Below are 26,837 nucleotides of genomic sequence, written 5' to 3' on the forward strand. Positions count from 1 at the left end.
TAAGTAATGTAGAAAAGAGGGATTACTTTCTGCTTTTCCCCAGGGAAGGGAAAGAACTAGTGGAAATAACTAGGCTTGAAGGAAAAAAAAAAAAAGCAACTTTCTAACAATTATAGCCATTCAAAGATAGAATAAGCTACTTCGGGAGGGTCATACTTCTTTCCAAGTCTCTCATTTCAGATAAAAGTCAGATGACTTCTGCCATCTATCAAGGGTCTTCTAGAGAAGAGAGATTAGTTGATGTATGGATTGCACTACACAGCTCCGAGGCTCCTTTCAACTTGGATTCTGATGCCATGTGAAGAAAGTTGGTTAAAATTCTGTTGAATTTCTATTTGTGAAACACTAAAAGGACTAAGATCATATGTTTAAGGACTGCAAAGTACTCTGAAATTTTATCTCATTGGCTTCTCAAAACCATCCAGGCAGATAGGTGCTGTTATTATTCCCATTTTGCAAATGGGGAAACTGAGGCAAACAGACACGAAATGACTTGCCTGGGGCCACATAGTTAGCATCTGTAGTAGGCTCTGGCCCACCAGGTGCCTAACCTCCTTTGACCTGGACCTAGGGTCTCTTTTCTTTGGTGACTATAGAAATGTTGCTGAATTGATGGCTATTATGAAAGAATCCTAAAGTTCCAAACACTACATAATTTTTCTTGAAATGAAAAAGTGACTCTTATATGGCATTAAATTGATGAGGGCTACCCTTCCCCCATCTCCCTAGTTTTTCTAGATAAATAAGTTCTGGCTTTCCTCGTCTTGAACTTTAAACTGAAAACATTTTCGTATAAGGAAAACAAAACAAAACAAATGAATCTATCACTTCAGAATAGAATAGCACTTTTCCACTTAATTTTCCTGAGATTCCTTTTATCATATTCTGCCACAAAAATTCTTCTGTCCTTGAATGAATACATCCAGGGCCTACTGCTTTTGTTCCTAGAGGAACAATTATCTGCATACTAGGTAAAATTCTGTTTGGGAGAACCTTATTTATATTTTATAAAACCCAATATACCCAATGATTTCTAGAAACCAGAAATAGTAAATAATAAACTCAGGGTCAAATCAGTTCAAAATCCACATTTCTACTCAAGCACTAATCCCAAAACTATTTGCTAGTTGCTATCAATCAAGGGATTTCCTCATGTTTACAAAACTAGTGGTCAACATTTATAAAAGTTAAAAGAGAGGCAAAATCTATCTTAGTAAGATTTGGAATAAATATAATTCATAAAATACTATCATCCTATCCATTTTTCTTCCTGCATCCTTTATTGGAAGACTGTTAAAGATAGCAATCAGATAAACAATAAAATAGTCTGGCTTTCTTTTTAGATAACACTGCAGAGCAGCACAAAATCAAAGACCAAAAAACAAGGCTGTCTCCAGGTAATACATAAATACCCAAGGCAAATAAAAATCAACATATCTGGCATCAATGATAACCATTCCTTGGACAAGTCTGGAAAATTTGACAAAAATAATCTGAATGTAAGACAGCTAATGAAAGAGGTGTTTATACATGTTAAAATCGGTACTTCTATAGTAACACAAATCATCTCCTATACTTAACTTTTTACATTTTTGTTACAGAAGACCATTTTCAGAAATGGTTAATTTGCATACAAAATGTCATTCTTAAAATAGCCTATTTCTTGGTTGGCACCAGCATCACAGCCATTCAAGAAATGAGTTAAAAGTATTTCGTTCTGGAGATGAAGCATCTTTAACAACCTGTTGTGTAGCATTATTAGAGGAAATCTGTTCTTTCCCTGCTGGCTAGCTGGGGCTGGGGAAGGGCCACTTTGCAACTGATCCCCCAAGTGCTTTCTGATTTTCCGTTTTCTCTGTGACCCCAAAGGGAGCTGAAAGGAACACAGCTATTTTTTAACAAAATAGCCATTTATTCAGCCTCTTATCATGCCAAAATATTCTGTGCATTAAAATACTACAGTTATAACACCCTTTATAACAGGCACAATGGACAGTAAATTATATTTCATGTAACTGATTATAAAAGTGTGAAGTAAAAATGACTTATCGGTTCCTCTGAACATTACTGGTAAACATAATTCAGCAGCAGACATTTGAGGCACCCAATCTTAGTAAAATATGCCACAGGAATAGCAATCATGTCATTCTTACTTTACTTTAATCCCTGTCTTAATTCAATATTAATATATAAAGACGACAAACTTTTTGAACGGTAAATTTACTGAGATTCTGGCAGTAGTTTTATGTAACAAGACATATAGCATACTAGGCCTGCCACTTAACTTGCTCATAGCAAATCAGCTTCAATATGAAGCCGTAAAATATCAAAAACCTGCTTTTTACATGCTAAATATTTTCCGCAAGTGTGCAATTAAACACAGTTAATGAACTTATTATAGCAAGAATAAGGAATTACACACTTGAAACAATGCAGCTGGAACATAATTCATACAAAAAATAATGGTCACTGGTTACAATAAAATTTCCCTGGCTAGTTAAAACTTAAAATAGTATAAAACATGCAAAATATTTCAGAATATTTTAGCTATCTATACCAAAAAAAAAAAAAAAAAAAAAAAAAAAAAAAAAAACACCAAACCCCAAACAAAACAAACCAGTGTCTCTATGAAATGATTCCCTCCAAAGTGTAACCAAAATTAATTCAAATTATGTAACACTCTACTGCTAAAAATATTCAAAAGATTGAAGTGGAGGTAAGTTTCCTAGGTTTTGGAGCTCTCTCATGCTGCAAGTGCTGTCTTTCTTTACCACCTGAAGTAGCTGGCAGACAGCAGAGCTCCAGAATGCCTCATTTACTAAGTTCAGCAAAAGGACAGACTGCTGCCGACCAGCTCTTGGCCTCCCTAGGAAGCACAGTGTCTGTCCTGACCGAAATAGATAGGATGTGCAAGGATCAAAAGGCACACTATTCAGCTAGCTAAAATAATATCGACGCCCTCCCCGCTCCCCTGCCCACCCCAGGTAAACAAAAAAATTAAGGGAAGAAAAATAATACCTACAAAAGTAAAGATTTTGAGGGCATTAATGTCATGCCCTTGTTTCAAAGAGGCCAACTGTAGTCATCTGGGTATCTCTGATTTGTCACTTTAAACACATCCTAAAGATGCATTTAAGTTTTATGTCTACTGATTTAAAATTAGATACTTCCTGTTAAAAATATTCATTATCTAAAAGATTTTACTTTATTTCCAAATATCTCAAATACCAGTTGGACTCTAGTGTTATCACCTCCCAGATCTAAAAATTCTGGGAAGAAAAATAAAACCAAAAAAAGAAGGTGAATGTACCCCATGTAATAAGCAGCAGGCAACAATCATGGCCTCTTCCGGCCCGCGGCTTCAGGTTCTAAAAACACAGGAGCACTCATGCATTTGGGTAGCAGAAGCCGTAACTTTCACAGTTGAAGTTTCCTTTACACATTGCACTTTCTGGCAGGGAGATGTCAGGGGTCCAAGGGTTATGCTGACTCTGGACCTGATCCAGTGGCCTTCTTTTTCTTCTTCTTGCCATGTTTCTTGTGCTTCTTTTTCTTTTTTGTCTTTTCCTTTAAAAGAATTATACAATAAGCATCATTACATATAAGATAAAAAAAACCTATCACACAAAACCAGAAAAAAGACTTTAGTAGTGAAATTATAAGTTATAATAAAGTTATTTCTTCTTCCTTTTTTTTTTTTTTTTTAACAATTTAAAATTTTTTTGATTACATTTTAAGTTCCAAACTGTCACCTCTCTCCTTCCCCACACTGTACTAGAGAAAGTTACTATTTGAGATAGGTGACAGTGAGAGTGTGTGTGGATGTGTGTGTAGGTATGTACATAAAACCACACTATGGATATTTCTATTTATCATTTTTTTCTCTAAAGATGGATAATATTTTCCTTCATAGGTCCTTTGTAGTTAATGTATTTATGGTACTTAGAATAACTTAGTCATTTACAATTATTCTTTGAATATTGCTATTACTGAATATAACATTCTTTTGATTCTGATCATTTTAATAAAGCTTTGTTAAATCAGGTTGGCAACACAACCAAATAGTAACCTAATAATGATATTCAAAAGAAGGAAGAAACCAATTATTATGATTTTTCTTAAAAATTCTGTCGGGAAAATGTCTAAAGCGGAAGGCTAGGAATTCGTTGCTACACCAATAATTTAAGGAAATGAAAAAATTTAGTTAGAAGTTACTCTAATAACTAACTATAGATTAATTTTTTTTCCCATCCAAGTTCATAAACCTCCTGAAATCTACCTATAGATTCTTGAGGGATGGGGGGTGTTTGTGGAGTCCAGGATAAGCAGCTCTGATCTATAGATCCCAACTTGTTAATTTGCCACATATGAACAGCAGAATACTCTTTATACACATGTGGAAAGTAGTTATGTAATTAGTAATTATGCTTTAATATCTGGCCCCAATTTATGATTTCATTTTAGATCATTTCACAGATTCTAAGGCTCAAAAAGGACTTCAGTGACCAGTGAGAGCAGCTTTTATTTGAAAAAGAATTCTCTCCAACATACGCAGTCACCCAGACCCTGTTTAAAAACTGGGAAACCATGAGACATATTGTGTCCTGGAAAGATGTAAGACTGACTCTGCTCTTGTGACCTCTAGCAAGTCACCATCTTTGGGCCTCAGTTTCTTCACAGATAAAATGAGGGTTGGATGGGATGCCCTTTCAAATCCATAATTCTTATATGTTTCTGTAATCTTTGCTTTTCAGTGTAGGAAAAAGCTATTACCTCCCAAGGCTGTTTATTTCACTTTTGAAGAGTATTACAATTATGACATTATCTTAAAAGAGAAAATAATTGTATTGATGTTGAGATTTGAATGATATAACAGCAACAGAGAACTTTTTGATTAAGAAATTTTGCCAGATCAGAAACATTAAATTTATTACTGTTAAATAACAAGATGCTATGGCAGATACATTATACAACCTTGGCTACTGTCAAAGATTTAGACATGGAATATTGCTTTATTTAAAATATTTGAATTGGAATAATTTGGAGGATTGACTTATAAAATAAAAGGACCTATTATGCCAAACTCACTAGTAGAAACAAGCTCTTCTTAACACTACAGAAATGCTTGGTCTGATTTTTTGAAATACTTATAAATCAACAAAAATTTATTAAACACCTTCTATATGCCAGACACTGAGCTAAGTATTGAGGATTCAAAGAAAATTTAAAAATGTTCTTAATTGTAAGAAGCACACAAGTTTAACATGGGAGACTACTAACAAGCAACTACATATGAACAAGATCATTGAAAACAACCTCAGATGGAAGGAACCAAGAGTAGGAAAGGCTTGTTGCCCCAAGCCTCTGCCTCCTTGGTAAAATGTAGAGGTTGAATGAGATCTTCTAACTGTTCTATTTTGATCCCGAGATAATTTTGTTGAGGAATTTCACTCAAATGCAGAATGAAGTGCAACAATGATTTTTCAGGAAAGCTTTCTTCAAAATTCATTATTACATCAAAATCCAAAAAGACCTTTCATCTTTGCATAAAAACCATTTTCACTGTAAACTACTTATTTTCTAATGGTATTTAAAAATTATTGTCATGCATATAACATAACATACCCCATCCAAATCCCTTATTAGGATCAATTTGCTCTTCTAGCTAACTCTCATCAAGTTTGTGCTTGAGGCATAGAGGAAGACCATTATTTCACTACTTCAAGAATTTATGCTCAGGTATCTTGGGAACTAACTTACTACAAAGACTATGCAACTTTTCATTATTCTAAGAAGATGCAAAACTATTAAATGATGAAGTTTTAAAAATTAACTACTAACTTTGGAGTTTCAAAAAAAAAAATTTGTTTTTTAATTGAACATAAATGAATGTAAATGATATGGTTATAGTCTTTTGTTTTTTACCCCCTCAGTGCTTTCCCCCACCCAAGTTAAATGAACATTTCTCTTAATATTAATACAAACTAAAATAAACATTATCTTGAACACATAGGTATCATGTAATATTAAACTGTAATTCCAAAAAAAAATCAGCACATACAAATTTACTACAGCGGGACATCTTTTTCAGTTGATTGCCGAGTATTTACTTAAGGTAAGTCATTTAGTCTTACTAAGTTTCTGTTGCCTTATCTATAAAATGGGGACAATAATGTCAGCATTACTTCCTTCTCATGACTATTATAAAGTCAAAGGAAATAATGTATTTTAAGTTGCTTTGAAAACCTTAAAGTACTATATAAATGTGAATGATCCCTGTTAATAATGCTGGTATTACCAGAATACAAGACAACAGTAATACAGGTGTTACACAGCAGGTTTTTATGGCGGATAAATTATGGTTCTAAACTCTCATTATGACCTAGGTTATTTATTCCATTAAGCTTATTTTTCCTTACTCCTGAGCCATAAAACTATTCTGTTATCCTGTAAGAATATAAGTGATACTTGCTGTGGTCTTTTCTCGCTCCTCATTGTTTTTCTTTTTCTTTGCTTGTGCCTAAAAAAAAAAAAAAAGACAAATTTTAATGAACTATCCTATGAAACTTGCAAAAGTATTTATTTAATAACCTAATATAACCAGAATCTCATAAAAACTACTACAAAAAGGTTTAATGTAATGTTTTTATATAAAATTATATTTTAAATAAAGTTATATTGCTATATGAAGAAACAATAAAAAAATCTTTAAGTTCCCAAAACAGACATGAATTATATATTAATGTTTTTATCTCCTTTGGAATCTGACATAGTACTATATATACAGCAAAAATATATATAAATCTATATGAAAGTAATTTACTCACTTAAAGACGATTAATACAATAGTAAAATTACTTCAATGCCTTAGTGTTATGTATTGGTAAATCCAGGTCTCTGAACATTATAAAGGAAGTTCTCACAGGTCCTACCCCAGTAAGCTAGAAGGATCAGATCAAATTACTATTTGATACCTAAAGTCCAGCCTAGCAAAATTTAACCACTAGGTGATGAATATTTTAAATCAAAGCAACCCAAACACCACAGGCTCAAGGGATTGTACTTTGAAACTGTGTAAAGATTGACCTAGCAGACTACCTCTGAAATATCATTTCCCGTGTTATTACAAACAATGATCAAGATAAAAAAATTCAAAACAAGGAGTGAAATCTCAAATAAAAACACTTAGTTTTCCAAATTGATACCCTTTCCCTACTAATGAGAGTCCTTCAGTGAGAGAAGCCACCTAATTAAATTTGTTTACAAGAGAAAGAAAGATCCCATTAAATATTTTGTTAAAATCTTAGCAAACCAGCTCCTCAAAAAGGAAGTGAGGCTAGTCTGGCACACGATTATGTGACATAAGATTTTGGCAGTTGAATTTACTTCTGATTACAGGTTGCACTGACTTTCTAAACGTCCAGACGTTTCATGGCTATCTGTCCTGCCTGATCCAGCTCTGACTGGAACTTCTCGTTTCCCCAGGGGCTTCTCCCTCCATGTTCCTGCACCATTCTTAGACGCCAAATAACGGCGGTCTCCTTTTCCAATCACTTTTGCAACTTGCGTCTATTATGGCAGGTTCTATCTCAGCACATCATACTGTAGCTTCCTATTCCTTTCAAAGTGGGTGAGATGCCCTAGGTTCAAACACAAATGCTAACACTTACAGCCATGTGACTATAGTCAAGTCTAAACAAAAGCTGCTATAACTGACTTCACAAAGCCTGGTCTGTAGCTGCTAAAACTCTTCCCTTTCCTCTTGATATGTAGAAAGACATTTCCTAGATGTTCAAAGATCCCAAACTGTAGCTACAGGAGAGATAACAGCTAGCCCAATGCTTTGCCAGCAAGTGCTGCAGTCTAACACCCAGCAAGGAAGGAAAATGACTACATTTCAAACATGAGATTCTTCTGCACAAAAGGCAGAAAATAGAAGGCTATTTTTAGAGCTGCTACTTACATCACATTCTCTGTCCTCCCTCCCCTCATTCCCAAAATGACTTGATACAAAATTGAAGATTTGTGGCATCCTGTGCTCTTGGTTGGCAGTAAAAACCAAAAACAAACTTTTAAGAAAATGTATTTGGGTACATGTTTGTGCAAGGACACTTGTCTTTTTTTTTTCCTGGTGTGAAACCTGACTGACCACAAAGTCACTGATTTAGAAATAACTGCCACCAAAAATAGGGATTAAAAAAAAAAAAAAAAAAAAAAAAAAAAAAAAAAAAAAAAAAAAACTTGATCATTTTCATTTTAAAGAAAAATACTATTACCATAGAGAAATAGGACTAAATAGGTCACTTAACCTAAATCATATCTACCTCTCATATTTAAAATGGAATATTTTTACTAATTACTTTATGGAAATTTTTGTGAGAAAAATGCTTTGTGAACCTTAAAACACTGTAAGTACATAAATTATTGTCATCTCAAGTGCTAGATAAAAATCATGAATCTGATGTAGGCTATTCTCCCGTTCAAGTCTAGGCTTTACTCCACATGCTCTAAGCCAATGACTCTATTGATTGCTCACCAAACCAAAGCAATTTTGCCAATATATGTTCCTTACTTAATTTTTTCTGTATGTGCTGTTAGACTGATAGCTTTTAAATGATTGTGGTTTTCACTGAGGCCCTGTAATGTTCATAAACTTGATGAACTCAAGACAATGTCACCCACAGATGGCAGCATATGGAAAAACTCACCATTCTACTTGTGACTACCTTAATTCAATGTTATAATTATTAGGGACATACCCAAAGGTCAAGTAAGGGTTGCATATAGATTTAAACACTTACAATATCACTTCTGTGGTAGCAAAAAACTGAAAATAAGATAGGTAAGCACTGTCTGGGGAATGCCATAAGAATCAAGTTATATATGGAATTCAGGGAAATAGGAAGATTAAAATGTAGTAATCCTGACTGACTAAAGCAGAGCTAAGAGTACAGATGACCATGATACTAAAAAAGGAACCAACACTAAAATACATCAGAATTCAAATAAATGTAATTATCTTGACACCCGAGAATGGATCATTAATCACAGTATAACATAATTAATCTGGTACTAGGCTTGGACATAGGGCCAATCAATCCACCTTTGGCATATATTAGCCAAAACATATATATATTTACAGACAAGACAGTTCTCTGATTCATAATTTCCTCATCTGTATAATGGATTTCACACATCACAGGGTTGTTGTGAGGCTCAAGTGAAATAATGTCAAGTACTGTGAAGGTGGTAAAATGATAAATAAATGTCAACTGTTACTATTATTACATGTCAATTATTATTATAATTATTTCCTTATCCAGGTAAAAGGAGTAGATTATTGGTGTGCAATAGTGCCCTTAAATATCAGACTTTATTAATTGGGGGGGGGGGGGAGGAAGTAAGAGCTCTGAGGACTTTGGGAAATTACAGTAATGTAAAAAACCAAAAGGCCTTGATAAATTTTTTTTATTCAAAGAATGTATTCACAATACATAGGCAAATAATTTATAAACCTTTTTGCTTTTTTTGTTTTTTAAATTTTGAACCTATTTCCCAAACTTTTTTTGGTCATACTTTCCTTATGTATAACTTAGTACTGAAGTCACCTGCTTTATGGTGATCTCCTTCAAATTCTTATATAATTTCTGTTTCTTTATACTCTGCTATAGATATTGGAACATAAATTAGACCTATCTTCATGATGGCCACCTTGCTTACATTTATCTGGGTATGACAAAGCAGAAGTAGTAAATGTCCTATGGAATAGAATAAAGCTTCTTGCTGCCTTAGAATGAGGATGAAGTCCTTTTAAAATGAAAAGATCACTGTCAGCACCTTAATTTAATTTTTTCCAAGTAACATCCTTACAATTAAATGTAAGGTTTTCTTTAAAAAATGTTAAACTAATGAAGGAACATATCAGTACTGACAACTCACATGATTGCTGAGCAAAGATAAAGATTACACAAGCAGGGTTATAATTGAAGTACTATTTATAAATATAACTTAGAATTATTCAAGAAAAGTTATTACATTGTTTATGCCCATTAACTAAGAGATACCACTTTAAGATTACATTCTCAGAAAAATGGGAACTAATATACTGTTGGTCGAGTTGTGAACTGATCCAACCATCCTGCAGAGCAAATTAGAACTATGCCCAAAGGGCTATAACACTGAACATCACCTTTGATTCAGCAATGTCTCTACTGGGCCTGTAACCCAAAGAGACCATAAAAGAGGGAAAAGGACTCCACATAAAAAAATGTTTGTGGCAACCCCGTTTGTAGTGGCAAAGAACTGAAAACTGAGTGGATGCCCCATCAACTGGAGAATGGCTGAATAAGTTGTGGTATATGAATGTAATGGAATATTATTGTTCTATAAGAAACTATCAGCAGGATAATTTCAGAGAGACTTGGAGAGATGTACATGAACTCATGCTAAAGTGGGGTAGAACCAAGAGAACATTGTACACAGCAACAACAAGATTATGTGATGATCAGGGCAGCTAGATGGCAAATTTGGATAGAGTACCAGCCGTGAAGTCAGGAGGACTTTTTGTTAAAACTAATTATTTCAAGTCCTGAAAGTGCCAAGAAATACATTTGAAATACAACAGTGAAAGGCCTGAATCTCATGATTAGAAAAGACTAGATTAGTAGGAATTATTACTAAATAAAAAGCTGGATGAATAATCGTTAGGTCAGATATATTAGCAGTCATAATAAACATGAACAGAAAAAAAAAAAACACCTAGACAATATTACTGTATTTCGCCATGGTAACTATTCTAGCACTTCTATTTTCAAATCTCACTATTTCTATGCCCTTCAAATAGCTCAGAAACTTGAACACCTCTTCTCCTTATTTTCTTATTTCACCAAAATTAATATTAAAGTACAGATTGATATTCTATCATTTTTGGGGGGTTGTTTTTGTTTTGAGACAATTATGGTTAAGTGACTTGCTCAGGATTATACAGCTAGGAAGTGTTAAATGTCTGAGGTAGGCTTTAAACTCAGATCCTCCTAAATTCAGGGATAGTGCTACAATATTCTGTCAAATAGAAAATGTACACAAAAATGACTTTAATTTGTATAACATTTCTGTGAATATAACATCTAAAACTACATATAGTAGTTAATGAAAAACAAATTGTGGTAGAGTTTTGTTTTTTTTTTTTTTAAAGCGAACACAAAACATTTATTTTATATTGCAGAAATATAGAAATTTAGTATTAAAATGGTAAACTCTTTAGGACAAAGCAAAATGCAACTGTAAAAAGTATTTAATTTTAACATGAACTCATTTTATAGAAAAGACATTTTATCCTTTGAAGAAAATATATTTTAAGTGAACTTAATTTCAAATATATTTAGAAGCTTCTGAGACAAGTTACATCAAGTCAATCTAAACAACAATCATTTGAATTTATTGTTTAGAATCTATCAAAAGTAAAATATTAATCTACTTTAGTATATTCAAATACATATGTAAGATTTATACTCTATTTCATTTTTCATATTATATCAGAAATGAAGTTCAAGTTTTATTCTTCTTTGCTAATTTTATATATAAAAAATTGAAACATTCAAAAAACTGAAGGAAACATTCAATTTACATACTAACCTCTTCTATACAATCTGGTTCTGATAAAGATTCAGATGATACAGGTTTATCTTCAGAATTTATCTTCTTTCTTTTCTTGCTCAGACTTTTGATATCCTATGAATTATTCAACATATTATTTCTATTTTGATTGAAGATATATTAATGATTATTTTAATGATTCAATTTAACCATAATAACCATCTTTAAAATGTTATTTTCATTTCTACAAATGACGGAAACTTAGGGAGTTCATGTTTTGTATGACCCTAAAGTGTCACAGGAGTTATTAATTCAGTAACAAAACATTTTATTAAAACAAATCCACACTGCTCAGTTGCAGGTCTCTATTTCTTCACGACTTAAAAAAAAAAAAAAAAATAACTTGCTGGTACCAATTAAACTTTTTTTTTTTTTTTTGCAAATATAGTTTTACTAACTTCTAATGATTACTGAAACAATTCAACAAATTATGCCATGTGAATGTGGCCTAGTATATTCCCATATCATATAAGAATGACAAAACATGAAAAATTCTGAGATATCAGGGAAAACCTGTATGAAGTGATGAAAAATGGGTAAAATCAAGTAAAAACAAGAAGGAAAAAAAAAAAACACAGGCTCCATCAATATTAAAAAGAAAAAAGTCCACTTTTTTGTGGAAATACAAGGCAAAACTAGGGAATCATTTACAATATAAAATTAATGTTCAAAAAAACTCTCAAATTGATTTAGTATATTTAAGTGTGTATTAACAGATTAATGACTTGAAGAAAGGTAAAGATATTTACAGAAAATCTTAACAGAGCACGCCATTTCTCAGCTATATCTAGAGAACTGGGTTCAAATAATATAAAAATACAAATCATGCCCCAATTGATGAATGGTCAAAGGATACGAACAGGCAGTTTTCAGACAAAGAGATCAAAACTATTTAGTCATATGAAAAAGTGCTTTAAATCACCACTGATTAGAGAAAAACAAAACTTTGAGATAACCATCTTCTATCCATCAAATTAGGTAATATAACAAAAAACGAAAATGATAAATGCTGCAAGGGCTATGGGAAAATTGAGACATTAATGCACTGTTGGTGGAGTTGTGAACTGATCCAACCACTCTGGAGAATAATTTGGAATTATGCTCAAAGGGATATAAAACTGGGCATACTCTTTGACCCAGCAATACCATTACTAGGTCTGTATTAAAATAAAAAAGGGAAAAGGAGCTATTTGTACAAAAATATTTATATCGGTTCTTTTTGTGATGACTAAGAACTGGAAATTGAGAGGATGCCCATTGACTAGGGAATGGCTGAACAAGTTTGATATATAAATATAAAGGAGGATTATTGTGACAAGCAGTAACAAGCAGTATTTTAGAAAAATCTGGACTTATGTGAACTGGTAACAAAGTGAAGTGAACAGAACCAACAGAACATTGTACACATTAATAGCAATATTCTATGATGTACAACTGTGAATGACTTAGCTATTCTCAGCAATATGAGAGGACTCATGATGAAAATTGCCATTTATATTTAGACAAAGAACTGATATTGTCTGAATATAGAATGAAGTGTACTTTTTTTTTTTTTTTACTTTTAATTTTCTTGTACAAAATGACTAACATGAAAATGTTTTACAGATATAACCTATATCAGGCTATTAGGGAAGAGAGGGAGGGATGAAATTCGGAACTAGAAACTTTAAAACAACAAATGCGAAAATTTTTTTGTACATGTAATTAAGGAAAAAAATAAAATCGTATTTTAAAAAAATAAAAAAAGGGAAAATGGGAAAAATTAGGGCTATCCAAAAGTAGGGTAGGTTGAGTTAATGGATTCTTAAATGCCCAGTTAATGGATTTCTAAAGGCCCTCCAAGAGAAGACTACCTGATTATTTTGTTGGGGATACTATGGAAGAGATTCCTGTACAGCTAAATAATTAGAATAGACAGCCCTGATATGTCTTCAAATTCTAAAATGCTGTACAAGTTAGGACCAATTCCAAAATTAAGAAATTAAAATAAAAAATATGTGATATTATTATGTGAACTGGGGAAATGTAATTTAAATAAATCAATTTATAAATAAGTTAAGGACTACTGTTTAAATGACTTGATTTTATACTAAAGATATTTATCTGAAGAAAATACACTTCTAAGTATATTTAATACCAATTATAATTAAAAGCTTCTGAGAAGCTACAATGCTTGTTTAGATTATTTAGTCTGTTTAAAGTAGATTTCATCAAAATAGAATTAAAAGGTCCAAAAAGGGGAATGTATTTACTATACATTTTCTAACTAAAATTGGTAAATGTGATAGATTTTTAAGGCATTCAAAAACATTTAACTTACAAATATTAACTTTTAAAAAATATTTAAAATCTTTTGAATTTTACCTTTTCTCTCTCATGTTCTTCTTTAGACTTCTTTTTTTTCTTTATGCTGTCCTAAAAAAAAAGTGAAAATATCAATTTTTAATATAGTAAAGAATATATTTATATAACTGATGTGATTGATAAAATGCAAATACTAGATTCATTATAATGAAAACAGAAAAATTATGGAAGTAAATCTTTATATTGAAGAAATTTATTCCTAACCAAATTAGCTCTAATACTATTATCTGTTCTTCAAATGCCATTTTCCCCCTAGTAAATTACATTTAAAATGGATAACTTGCTTTAGTAAGTGTCACAAATTATCTTTATTTTTCAAATGGTAATACAAGGGGGAAAGAAAGGGTTGTTAAATCCAAAGCCCATAATGCCCAGGGTACTTATGCTGAGTTATTATCAAGAAAGCCGAGACCCAAATTCTATTCCTTTACTTCAGACATTACAACTGCTCGACCTTGGGCAATTCTATCAAATGGGAAAAACCTAGGAATTATCTGTCAGGCAGTTATTTTCGACCTATATCTTATAGAATCTTTCCTGCTAAAAATAAATCTTCTGACTTGTTACATATGTGAATAGTAACATAACAGCTAAAACATGGTATTATCTTTTGTTTTTTCCTCTGCCTCTAATAAAATGAAAGTTAACTGAATTTGTCAATCTCTGTGCAATCTCACATCCATCCCTTCTTTCCTATTCCTTATCAAAGTCAAGTTTTCCTGGATTATTGCAAAATCTTCCTAAATAACATTCCAACACCTAGGCTGTCCTCCTCCAATCCATTCCTAACACCAAATGCCACTTCAATTTTTAAAATGTACATATCTAATTTTGTCAGTCTTCTGCTCAAATCATGATGTAGACCTTGAAGATCAGTTGGTTGGTAGGAATGGTGAAAATGGTGGTGTGTGTGTGCATATGTGTGTAATATGATGATGACAACATAATAGCTCTCTTCAATACTTTAAGAGCTTTTATGTGAAAGAGTGATTAGATTGGGTCTGTGTGGTCAAAATGGGCAAAACTGGAGTAATAAATAAGTGGAATTCACCAAGAAAGCAGCCTATAACTGATGTCTGAAAAAACTTTTTCAAACCCAGTCATCCAAAGGTAGGGTGGGCTGCCTTCAGAGACGATGAATTCCCCTTCCTTGTTGGTTATCAAGTGGAAGCTGAATGACCATTCATTGAATTTAAGAGTAGAAATTCCTTTTGTGGGAAAATTGGATCTAATGGCTGCTGAGGTATCTCTCTCTCTCTCTCTCTCAAATTCTGTGGATCTTCCTTTCCATAGGCCTAACAATGTTTTGAAAAGCTTTTCAGTTTGTCTCTATTTTGTATTATAGCTATTTGTTTCTCACTACTAGATTTTTAAGCTCCACGAGGACAAGGACTACCTTATTTCTACCTCTCCCAAATCCTAACACAGGGTCATGCATACCATTCGCCTGTTGCATGAGGCTTTTTTTTTTTTTTTTTTTTTTTTTTAAACTAAAGTAGAGGTCACAACTGCTCATCTTTCACCTTTGCTAGTAGGGAGTCTGGCACTTGGGATTCTTCCTGAGACTGAATGCTCCAATATTCTTGTTTATCTCCCTCTCTCTCTGTAGTTTTGCTTTCAGTCTGGCATTTTGAATCTTGGTACTTATTATAATATAGTACCATCTGTTTTCATTGCACTGAACTCCTGTGGTCAAGCTGCAGGCCCCTTCCTATTTCCCAGCCACCTTTTCTGAAACATGTGTGCGCATCTGTGCCACATTCAGCAGAACAAGATCTGCCAGGAGTGTTCTCAATGACTTTCACATCGCTCCTGAAGTTCTGGTGTGTCATCTCTTCACTCCCGGACAATAACTTTCAGTGGACAATGGAAGTGTTTTAGAAGACTGGACAGGGGAGAAATGATGTTTCCTCAACTTGAAGCTACTTTTGTATGAAAAGGAACATGATCAAAGGACTCTTGGCTCTTATAGGATACCTGTTACAAAATTTAATAACTAGTAGGGGAAGATTCAAGTATTTACAAATCAAGTGTTAGGAGTTAAAGCTAATTCAAAGATTCAAGAATCAGAAACTGAGATAAAAATGTAACATGTTATAAAGTAAATTATTACTGCAGCACAGAGGCAATGCTCCCATCTCTAGCTCTTCCCTAAGAGGAATGCATTTCTTCTTTTGAAGCAAAGGCTCTGAGTCTTGGAGGCCATCTTGTTCCAAAATGTTCCTGACAGATTTTTTGGAATACACTTCCAGACACTAGAAACAGGATAAACAGTGCTTGCATAGGACAGAATATAAAAAAATCTTTGTGGAAGTCAAGCTAAATAAATAAGCAATTATTGGAATTTCTACAAGGAAAGCAATTAAAAATAGAAGTTCTAGCCTCAAATTACAAATGTCAAAAGAACTGCCATCCCAATTCTGTGTTACCTTACTATCTGATTCAGATTCTGATATGGAGCATTCTGAAGATCTATGTGAACGGTATTTCTTTTTTCTTCTTTTTTTCCCTTGTTTCTTATCCTATACAAAATATTTAAGAAAAAAAAAAAAAAATGGGTTTCTATATCATTAAACTCTCCTAATATAATTTTTGCATTTTATTTATTTCTTACCTTAATCAATTAATGAAAAGGATTAAAAAGGGATTATTAGTTGTCTTAGATAATTGCCAATTATTGATATACAAAGACTTTATTGAATCTGCTAATTTTTACAATCCAATTCAACAAACAAATATTAAATGCCTACCATAATCAAGAGAGGGAGGCAGGAATGGCAGATATTGGACTAGTCCTGGAATCATGACGACCTAGATTCAAATACTATTTCTAACACATATTAAATATGTGACCACGGGCAATCCATTTGATCATCTTTTAGGAAACTCTCTAAAAGAACAGTTATTAATTTGCACCGATAGAAGTTGCATACTGAGAGTTCTACACAAATGGGCTCACTGATCTAAAACCTCCTAACTCTTGCCTGAATGCATGGTGCCATGCTAGGTTCTAGGAATGCAAAGACAAAAAACATTAACAGCCCCTACTTTCTAAGGGCTTATATTCTACTTGCTAAGGCAGAAGGGGAGGGAAATTGAATCTAAAAGGGAGTGGTGATATGTGGAGATACACAATACATACACAAATAAGTGTACTACAAAGTAGGGGATATAGGGAGAAAACCGTGCCCCAGCAAAATATGGGGAGAAAGCACTACCTTGGAGGATTCGGGAAGGCCTCTAATTTAAGGCAAAGAAAAGGCGTGCACCTCAGGCACTGTGTGTGAATGTTCTGAATTTGTGTAATAGGGAGTTCAGGATGTAGCCTTATGAACAAGAATAGTGACTGAGTATTTCTGAGTAGAGAAGGAACAGGTTATCCCTGTACTTAGCAAGATTATTTTGGTAGCCGAGCCAAAGAAATAGAAAGGAGAGTGTGGAGGCTGGAAAATCAATCTATGATTATTATAGCAGTCAATGCCAGAGGTGAGGAGCATCTGAACTCAAGTAATGGCCACAAGAGTGGAGAGTTGGGATGGATCCAAGAGATGTTGAAAAGAGCAGATAAAAGTCTTGGGCAATTACTGGTTCCTGGAGTATAGGGGAAGGGTTCATCATAACAATAGCTTGCTGTTTGATCTTGAATCAAGTCACAACCACAAGCCTCCATTTCCTTAAAAGGTGGTAGCTGAACTGCTCAGCTCTTAACATTTTAGGATTCTATGAAGTGCTTACTGATATTCCCGTTTTTAATTGACTTGTGAATGAATATAATAATTTCACAAAAGGAGCAAAAAAATATGAAAATAATGTTCAAGTTTAAACATATAGTTTCCTAACTAATTTATATCAAGGCTTCTCTATCACATAAACATGACTAATCAAAAATCTTATTGCATATTATAAAAAGGGTTGTCAACTAAAACCTTTGAATAAAACTTTTCTAACAGTCTACAAAATAATGAATTTTCTCAATGGGTCTTGATACAGTGTAGTCAACACATTTAAAAAGTTTTAGAACACCATATTTCATGCAGAATTATATTAAAAACAATTCACTCTTACCTCATCTTCTGAATCTGAAGAACTGCTGGAAGAATCAGAGCTTGATGAAGAAGAGGATGAAGACTTGACCAAACACAAAACAATTAAAGCTTGTGAGATGCAGAATTTGTTCATTTCATTGTGCCTCATCAAATTATTTAAAAAAAAAAATGGATAAATTTATCATGTAAGGTAATAAAAGCTCATGTTCTTAAGAATCATTGAGGTTGTTTTTTAAAGTCAAGATTTCCCCTTTCCCCAGCCGTTTAAATGTTACATCTTTAAAGAAAACTCGATTTTAAAATACTCATATTTAAGACAAATACTAATCATGCTGCTTTAAATTAATGAAGGATCCCCATATTTACAGGAGGACAGCATCTTTTTAATCACAAATACTAGCTTCTCCCCAGTTATCTAATCTGAGGCATATTATTAATAAAACAAATCATCCTTACTTTTCAGGGCCTTAATCCATTTATATTTGGCAAAAAGGGAAGGAAAAAAAAAAAAAAAAAGGAAAACGTTGCTCACCCTACCAGATTTCTTCTTTTCCTTTTTCTTTCTCTAAAAAAAAAAAAAATAAATAAAATAAATGTGTCAGGTTGTGATTAAATTCTTCAAATCAGAAGTCCAAGTAATAAAATGATCTCAGTTTCTAAATGCATCATTAGTAGGAAAATATGATGAAATTTAAATATTGGACATACTTTATTTGTTAATCAAGAAGCATTAATTAAGATGCCTAATGTGCCAATTACTGTGATACAAGCACAAAATTAAAATAATCACTGCCCTTGAGGAATTGAGAACCAATAAAACATCAAAAGGAGTTTCACCTCTCTTTTCTTTGACGAACTCTCACTTCCACTCAACAATTTCTCTCTGTGCTTCTCTAATTCCTTTTTCCAGTTCTGGGGGGGGGGAGAAAAAGAGTATTACAAACTATATTACAAACAAGTCCTCTCTTATAAAAATGACTGAGTGAACATGACGGGTAATTCAACAACATTTACTAAAAGAATATTTTTTGTGGGGTTGCTCTCAAAAGCTAATCATACTTTTTTATACCACTGTTTATGAGGAGATGCCTTTTACATTCCAAACAAATGACTTAAAAACTTTTATAAAGCAACCCATTCATTGGTGACTGACTCAATTTGTAATCATCCCATTACCAAACAAAATGGTGGGGCTACACTTCTGTATGCAATTAAATGGTTTCTTTATAATGTTAGGCATCTTGTCTAAAAATAAACTAATTTTCAGTTAGAAATTCAAATACTGATTCTTAATTCAGTTTCTGTGATTATCCAGCCACTTTTCTTCTTCTCTATATGATATTTTCCTGTGATGGATGAACTGACTTCTTCCACCCATTCTCTTGAAGAAAGTTATCACATCATGAAGACAAGCATGTGTCATCGATGCCTTTTGTTCTTAATTCAGCTATACTGAATATAGTATTCTGGTACTTTATTCTACATCAGTTCATCATTTCTCCCATAATTCTTAATATTTGTCACTTTTAGTGCACAATAGCCAACTCCACTCATGCTTTATTAAGTCAATTCCCAATCATTGACCATCTACTTATTTTTAGTTTTTTACTACCACAAAAAATGCTATCAACATTCTTGCTGGAATACACAGGAGAGTTGCTGAAATATATGGGAGCCACCTGACAGTGGCTCCTTGGAGATCCAACCCAGAATGGATCTCCTCTTGTGAGAGGATGATAGATACAAGGAGACCGAGTGGCAGTTGCTGTTCTCTGACCTCTCTGACTGAGAGGCCGTTGCGTTGTTTGACCGCCTTCCTCTTCCCTCTGCCTCCACTTTTATCTCATTCCCAGTCCACAACACACAACACCTGTGTCAGCAAAGGCTGCTTTGCAACTCCTGTGGTTGCTCTTTCAAATCTTTAAACAAATTTTCAAATCTTTAAACAAAACAAAAAAAGATCTTAAAGAAAATACTATATATATATATATATATATATATATATATATATATAGTCAAAAGAAAAATGTATTTTGCCCTTCATAAAAAATATATATATATATTTTAATTATTTTGGGACTTTTTTTTTTTTAACAAGTGTGTGGTTACTAATGATGCACAGCTGTGGAGGCTCTCGGAGAATTGACCTGTCCCTTAACACATTCTAGTATATATGGATCATTTATTTGTGTTCTTAACTTCTTTTAGGTATATATTTAACAGGGGAAATTAGTGAGTTACAGTCAGACATAAGATGAAACAGTTTAAACAATTTTTTCATATAATTCATATTTTTTTTTTTTCAGAATGGATGAATTTATAGTTCAGCCAATCTAATTTCCTTGAAGTTCTTGAAACTTTGTTTTATTTTGCATTTGTTTTAATGATTTAGAACAATTTTAAATATGGTTATTGACAACTTGCAATTTTTGTTTTTTGAAAACTATTTTCATCATTTCAATATTGTTCTTTTTTTTTTTTTAAATTATAACTTTTTATTGACAGAACCCATGCCTGAGTAATTTTTTTTTACAACATTATCCCTTGCACTCATTTCTGTTCCGACTTTTCTCCTCCCTCCCTCCCAGATGGCAAGCAGTCTTAATACATGTTAAATATGTTATAGCATATCTGAGATACAATATGTGTGCAGAACTGAGCAGTTCTCTTGTTGCACAGGAAGAATTGGATTTAGAAGGTAAAAATAACCCAGGAAGAAAAACAAAAATGAAAACAGTTTACATTCATTTCCCAGTTGAAACACTGTTCTAAAATGGTACATGTATTCTAAATTTCTCTCTCCATTTTTTGATTATTCCTTTCTCTATCAAAAGTTGTGAAAAGAAACCTTTATTTTAGAGAATATGACCTTTTATACTTTGGTCACACATGCATTTGGATATGCTTAAAAACCCAAGGTTTGTCAAAGTGCTTTTCAGATTTCTGTCAAATGGGAAGGCTTTCTTCCAAAAATTTCATGTTCTAAGCTTTAGTGGGCTACTGTATCCAATTACTTCTTGTCTGTTTACTTCACTTATCCCACCGATTTACTTTCCTGTACTGTAACCAGTTCCAAATAATTTTCATAGTTAGTGTTTTAAAATATAATTTGATATCTGCTAATGCTACCTTGGCTCATCCCTACTTTTCCTTCCCATTATTTCCCACTGAGATTCTAGATTGAGGTTCTTAAGCTGGAGTGTACAAACTTATTTCTTTAAACAAGTTTTTAGGACTATTTCAATATTTCGTCAATTATTTTTGCTTTATTTCTGTAAGGTGTTTTATAGCTAGGTTTATATATGTCCTGAGTGAATACAGATAATTAAAAATATATATATTTTTTTATGAAGGGCAAAATACATTTTTCTTTTGAATATATATATATATATATATATATATATATATATATATATATATATATATATATATATAATTTTCTCTAAGATCTTTTTTTGTTTTCTTTAAAGATTTGAAATACTGTTTATCAGCCCATAGCAGAATTTTAGTAGTCTTAAAATGGATACAATACTGAATTCAAAGCTGAACTCAGACACTTATTAGCTGTGTGATTCTGGGTAAGTCACTTCATTCTGATTTACCTCAGTTTCTTTATGTATAAAATTAAATAAAATGTGTTTCATTTTAAATTTAAAGGCTTTTTAAAGGCAAAAAAGTTCTCTATGTAAAAAAGCACATAGCTCACCAACCTCATTCATTTTTTCTTCAAATTCAGCTAATGCCTTGGAGCCTTTCTTTTTCTTTTCTAGCTGTTCTTTCACTTCTTCCCTTAAAAAACAGAACATAAGTTTATACTCAGAGATGTTAACAGCCACAAATTTCAAGAGATCAAGAGAGATATTTTTCAAAAAATAAGTCCCAAAAGAAATTGATTATGTAATCATTTTCCTAATTTGAATATATTTTCATAAATGAGAAGGATGGAGAGTCCATAAAAAACACAGGAAAGTTTCGGCAATGAATTCTGCTCAATAACTTTCTCATAAACCTTTATTGTTTATTATACACTGAACAGATTTCTTTTCTAACATTCTTTTAAGCCATCAAATTAATAACCATCTCATCCTAAATACTGCCGAGAAAAAATAATCTTTGTCCATATCATTTGTTGTATTTACTAAAATATCTATCCACTGACACATCATCTCATCTCAATTTCAAACATGAAATACAATAATTTCCCCTTAATAACTCTCCCAATGACTTGTCAGTTATAGCAGTCCTCCAATGGAGAGTAAGCTTCATTTAAAATAAAAGAATTAAGCATTATAAATACATTTCAACTATTACATCTTCAGAGGTCTTGCTCTGAAAGTCTCATGCCTGATGTCACCCTGTGGAAGGAAAAATAAACTAAATCTCTTTCTGTTAGTGAACAGTACGTTATATGCCCAAATTTTAAAACAGGTGTACTGAATCAAATAATGAGTTCTTATTCTCTAAAAAGAGGTCAGAAGATTACCTTTTTAACATTTGACTAAGTTTTAAAAGATCAAGACTATTCAAAAACATTTTTGAAAGAAAGTGGAACCTACCTTCTGAGATTTATTGTTTCTTAATGTAATAACTAACTGTATGTGGTATATGAACCTACCTGATTTAATGTTAGAAGAGAGGAAGAATGTAGCCAATAAATGCTTAACAATAAACAAAATAATTCTTAAGTATTTTTTTTGGCAAACAAATAATGTTTTTAAAAACAATGTAGTAAATAAATGAATAATTATTATATTTACCATGTGGGCCTTGGCCGATTCAGATAATCCTGTATTGTTGGCCCTGCAGACTGAGCAGGACCTCGAGATCTGGCCATGGCTATTGGATTCATATAAGCCTTGAAAAGGAGAGGGAAAAAAAGAAATTAAACCAGAATGATAATCATCACCAACTAAAATTGTCCTCTATTTTGAAAGAAAAAAAAAAATCTTAGTGTGGAAGGACATATTAAGAAAAAAGGGCAATTTCCTGTATGTCTTGAAAGTAATAGAGATTTTCCTCAGTTTAAGTCATTCATTCTTTAGTATTGGGTAGCACAATACTGTACTTTATTATTCAGAATGATCACCATGATCACATGATATCCTCAAAGATTAAATTATAGTATACTTATAAGAAATATACTACTATATTTTAGAAATATTTTCAAGGATTTAAGAAAACAAAAAGCTTTTCTTACCAGGTTCCTAAATGTAAATATGTTGTTTTATTAAAATTATTTATATGCTGTAAAGTTCTTTTGATTCAATCTCAGTCTCTTGGTCTTCATATTCAATTTACTCAGATTGTACAGAATGTTGGCAGAATCAACATGACCATATTAATTATGTCAACATATTCTTGGCTAACAAATAAAGGTCTCTGGTATAAGAAAAAAATATTCTTAAACTTAATTGTAAAGATTACTTAATTGTAAATGCTTAACATAGAAAAAGGAAAATATGCTGCAACTGTTTATAAATGGAAGCAACACTCTATTTGTAACAAAATCTTTTAAAAATTACCTTTTCTCATATTGTTGCAAACTTTGAATTATGCATTTCCAGATTTCTTTGGTAGTCAGCAATATCACCACTACCTACCAGTATTCTCTAATTAAAGATAAATAAATCTTTTGGAAATAATTTCTCACTTGAGCTAGAAAGTGGTAAAATCACTTCAGTTTAGAGTACATAGGACCTTACATTTATTACAACGCATTATTTAATGACACCCCAAAATTTTACAGAGGAAAATTAATGCCTAGCCAGGTAAATAACTTGTCCAAAGTTAGTGCCAGGACCAGGACTAGGGATTTCAGGTCTCCCAATTCATGTGCCAGTAGTTCCAGAACATGGCTAATGACTTACACGCAGAATGTCATTCAGAATTGGGGGATTTTTGAGGAACCAATACTAATAATTTAAGCATTGGATCTGATTGGCTAGAAGCATAAATTTAAATAATAATTTTTTTTTTTTTTTTTTTTTTTTTTTTGCTGTTGTATGCTTCTAAATTCTATTCATCTTCCTTTGCTGAGAATTCTAATCTGTGTAATGTGAAGAATGGCAACAATCAGAAGGCTTTATTAATGCTCAACGGCTGTGTTTAATTACTAACATTGACAATTACAAATTGCTATATTACACCTGAAAAGCAGCTTATGTTTGCAAATTGCCCAAGTTATCTTTTAAGATAATACTGTTTGCTAACATTTCTCTTTATTTTTTTTTTGGTTTCTATGTCATATTATTTTTATATCTACTTTGGACAAAACAGTCTTTTTTTTTTTTTTTAAATCTACATTACAATCAACACCTGACTAGTAAAGTTACTAATAGGTATCTCAAAAGTACAATCATTCAGATTATAAACCTAATACTTCCACAAAGAGGCATGAAATCCAAACCCACATACTATCAACTGGAAGGCAGGAGTTTGGTGGGGTCATAAAAATCTATCATCGTCAGGCCAACCTGATGAGGAGCATTTGCGATCTTGGGTAGGTGTTGCTAGACTTTGTGCTTAGCTTGATATGGTTTTTAAGAACCTAAAGAATACTCTATATCTAGATGAGGCACCGATTACTCCTACAGAACTTCCAGGGAAAAATATACCCAACATAATTTTATTGACATCTATTTTGAATTTAGTCTTCTCCTCAACAAGGAAGCTTTTTTTTTTCTTTTGATGTATCTATACTTTAAAGAGGAATTTTCTCCTATCAGCTGGAGAGCAAATAAATTGTCCAGTTTCCAGAAAGTAGATTTTATGGAACATTACAGTGACTCCTTCACTTGAGTATTGTAAATTTCCAGATCAGACCCACCCATATTGAAACATAACTGTAAGAACACAAACTAAAAGGAAACAAATAATTTTTGGATTATCTGTGCTTTTGTATTTTTCCATTAACATAGCTCACAGAAAAGTTACCTGAAGTAAAACTCCGTGCACACACGACAAAAGGAAATATAAATGACTTTTAAATTATCTGTGCCTCTGTATTTTTCCCTTAGCATAACTAAGAGAAAATCAACTTGAAGCAAAAGGTGACAACGTAGGAGGAATTACTTACTAGGTACTTAGGAAAAATGGAAGCAATCGGTATGTGACAGGTGACTATTTACTGGAGATGGATCCCTGTCTTAGAAGGAACACTAATTATTTATGAAGAACAGGAAGGGCATCTCAGAAAGCAACTGTTACTAAATGGAGCCTCTATAAATTACTGAGACCTGCTAACCCTAACAAATTCACCGACCCGAAAAGCAATTACAGAAATTGCCCACATTAGCAGCAGTAGGAAGCTTTCCTCAGAACCATCTGTGCCGCTTTTAAACCCATCTTGGAAAAGGAAGCATTAGCGCGGCTTTCGGGTCCATTTTAGAAGGGCGGTTTCCCGTCCGCATTAGCAGTGAGGTCCCGCACCTGCACCGCCCAGGAAGGAGGACGAGCGCGTTCCGGAGCCGGCTCCCAGTGACCTTGGCACGGGGCTGCTGCCCGGAGCGCGGTGGGACTCGGCACCGAGAGCTGGAGGGGGCGGACCAGGGCCGCGCAGCCCGCACGGCGGCCACAGAAAGGCGGGCCCCGGGGTCTTTAATCCGACTGCCCGTTACACGTATCCCCGGGCCGCCCCGAGCTACGCCGTAGGGGGCTGAGCTTCGGGCCAACACCGCTCCCTTTCCTCCCCCAAGCCGGCTCCGGCCATGGCAGCAGATCCCTCCGGGCTCCCGTTTCCTTAGCTACCGTCCAGCCCTCTGGGACCCTTACAGCAGGTTCCCAATCCCAGGCTAAAACACACCCCACACCGGCCGGCCGAGTACGGGCGCGCGAGCCGGCAGAAGTCGGGCTGGGGGTCTCGCTCCCCCTCCCCCCCAGCACAGACAGACGACTGTTCCCCAACTTCGCGTCTCGGTCCCTCAACCTCTGGGATTAGCCCTTGGGCGGGGGGGAGGGGAGCTTTAAAACGAAGAAAATTAAACGCACGAGCTTGCAAAGGAAGCCAGTCACAGAAAATCACTTTAAGCGAGGCCGAGGCTGCCCAGGGCCCCGGCGACCCCTCCCCTCCTCCGAGGATCTGAATTTAACAAAGGTCTTCGAGAGCCGGCCCTTCCCGGGCGGCGAGCACAAAGCACGGGCGGGCCTCGCTACCCGCCAGGGATGGAGACCGGCCCCCGGCCCCCAGAGAGAAGGAGCAACCCTCCCCCAGTGCCGGGGGCCGGGCGTGCAAGCGCCCCTAGTCAGGCTTCCCCGACCCCCTCATCGCTCAGGTCTCAACGGAGGGGGGGAAGGGGCCCGGAGCGGGAAGTGGAGGGGGCCGCGGGGAGGGGGAGGGGTAGCGGGCTCAGCCGGCTGGCGCGGGGGCCGCCCGCTTCCCGGGCCTAGGAGGCGCTTCCGGGCTCTCTCTTGGCACCGGGTCCGGAGCGAGGCCACGCCGCGAGGGGCGGGGGGCGCTAGGTAACGCGAGGCCCGAGGGCCCCCGGGAGGCGGGCCGGGCCGGATTCGGGGAGGCCCCGGGGTCGGAGGCCGCGCGGCCGCCGAGGGAGCCGGGCCGCTGGGGCGGAAGCCTCCCCGTCTCGCTGGCGCGGGACACTTACCACCCGGTTGTCCCTCTTGCCCATGGTGCCCAGCGGCTGCCCGCGCGGCTGCTCGCCCGAAAGAACTGAGGGGCTGGGGGGCTCGGGCGGCTCCGGCGGCAGCGGGGCTCCTCCTCCTTTTACAGCCGAGCTCCCGCAGCGAGGGACGCCGCGCAGCGTCCAGGAGGCGGCTCCG

At 34.6% G+C, this 26,837-nt stretch overlaps 1 protein-coding gene across 1 annotated transcript; it reads right to left on the reverse strand.

The window, feature by feature from the left end:
* Nucleotides 1-1,257: 1,257 nt before the first annotated feature.
* Nucleotides 1,258-26,837, reverse strand: FAM133B (family with sequence similarity 133 member B). Its single transcript, XM_012551298.3, has 11 exons — nt 26,663-26,837; nt 22,823-22,920; nt 21,776-21,854; nt 18,903-18,977; nt 18,598-18,630; nt 18,085-18,147; nt 16,449-16,541; nt 14,020-14,070; nt 11,635-11,730; nt 6,473-6,520; nt 1,258-3,567 (listed from the first exon to the last, which is right to left on the reverse strand). The coding sequence occupies exons 1-11, from the start codon at nt 26,684-26,686 to the stop codon at nt 3,481-3,483; spliced, it is 747 nt and encodes a 248-aa protein (XP_012406752.1). The 5' UTR covers nt 26,687-26,837; the 3' UTR covers nt 1,258-3,480.

This window comes from Sarcophilus harrisii, chromosome 5 (assembly GCF_902635505.1).
Source record: "Sarcophilus harrisii chromosome 5, mSarHar1.11, whole genome shotgun sequence".
In the NCBI taxonomy this organism is placed as follows: Eukaryota; Metazoa; Chordata; class Mammalia; order Dasyuromorphia; family Dasyuridae; genus Sarcophilus; species Sarcophilus harrisii.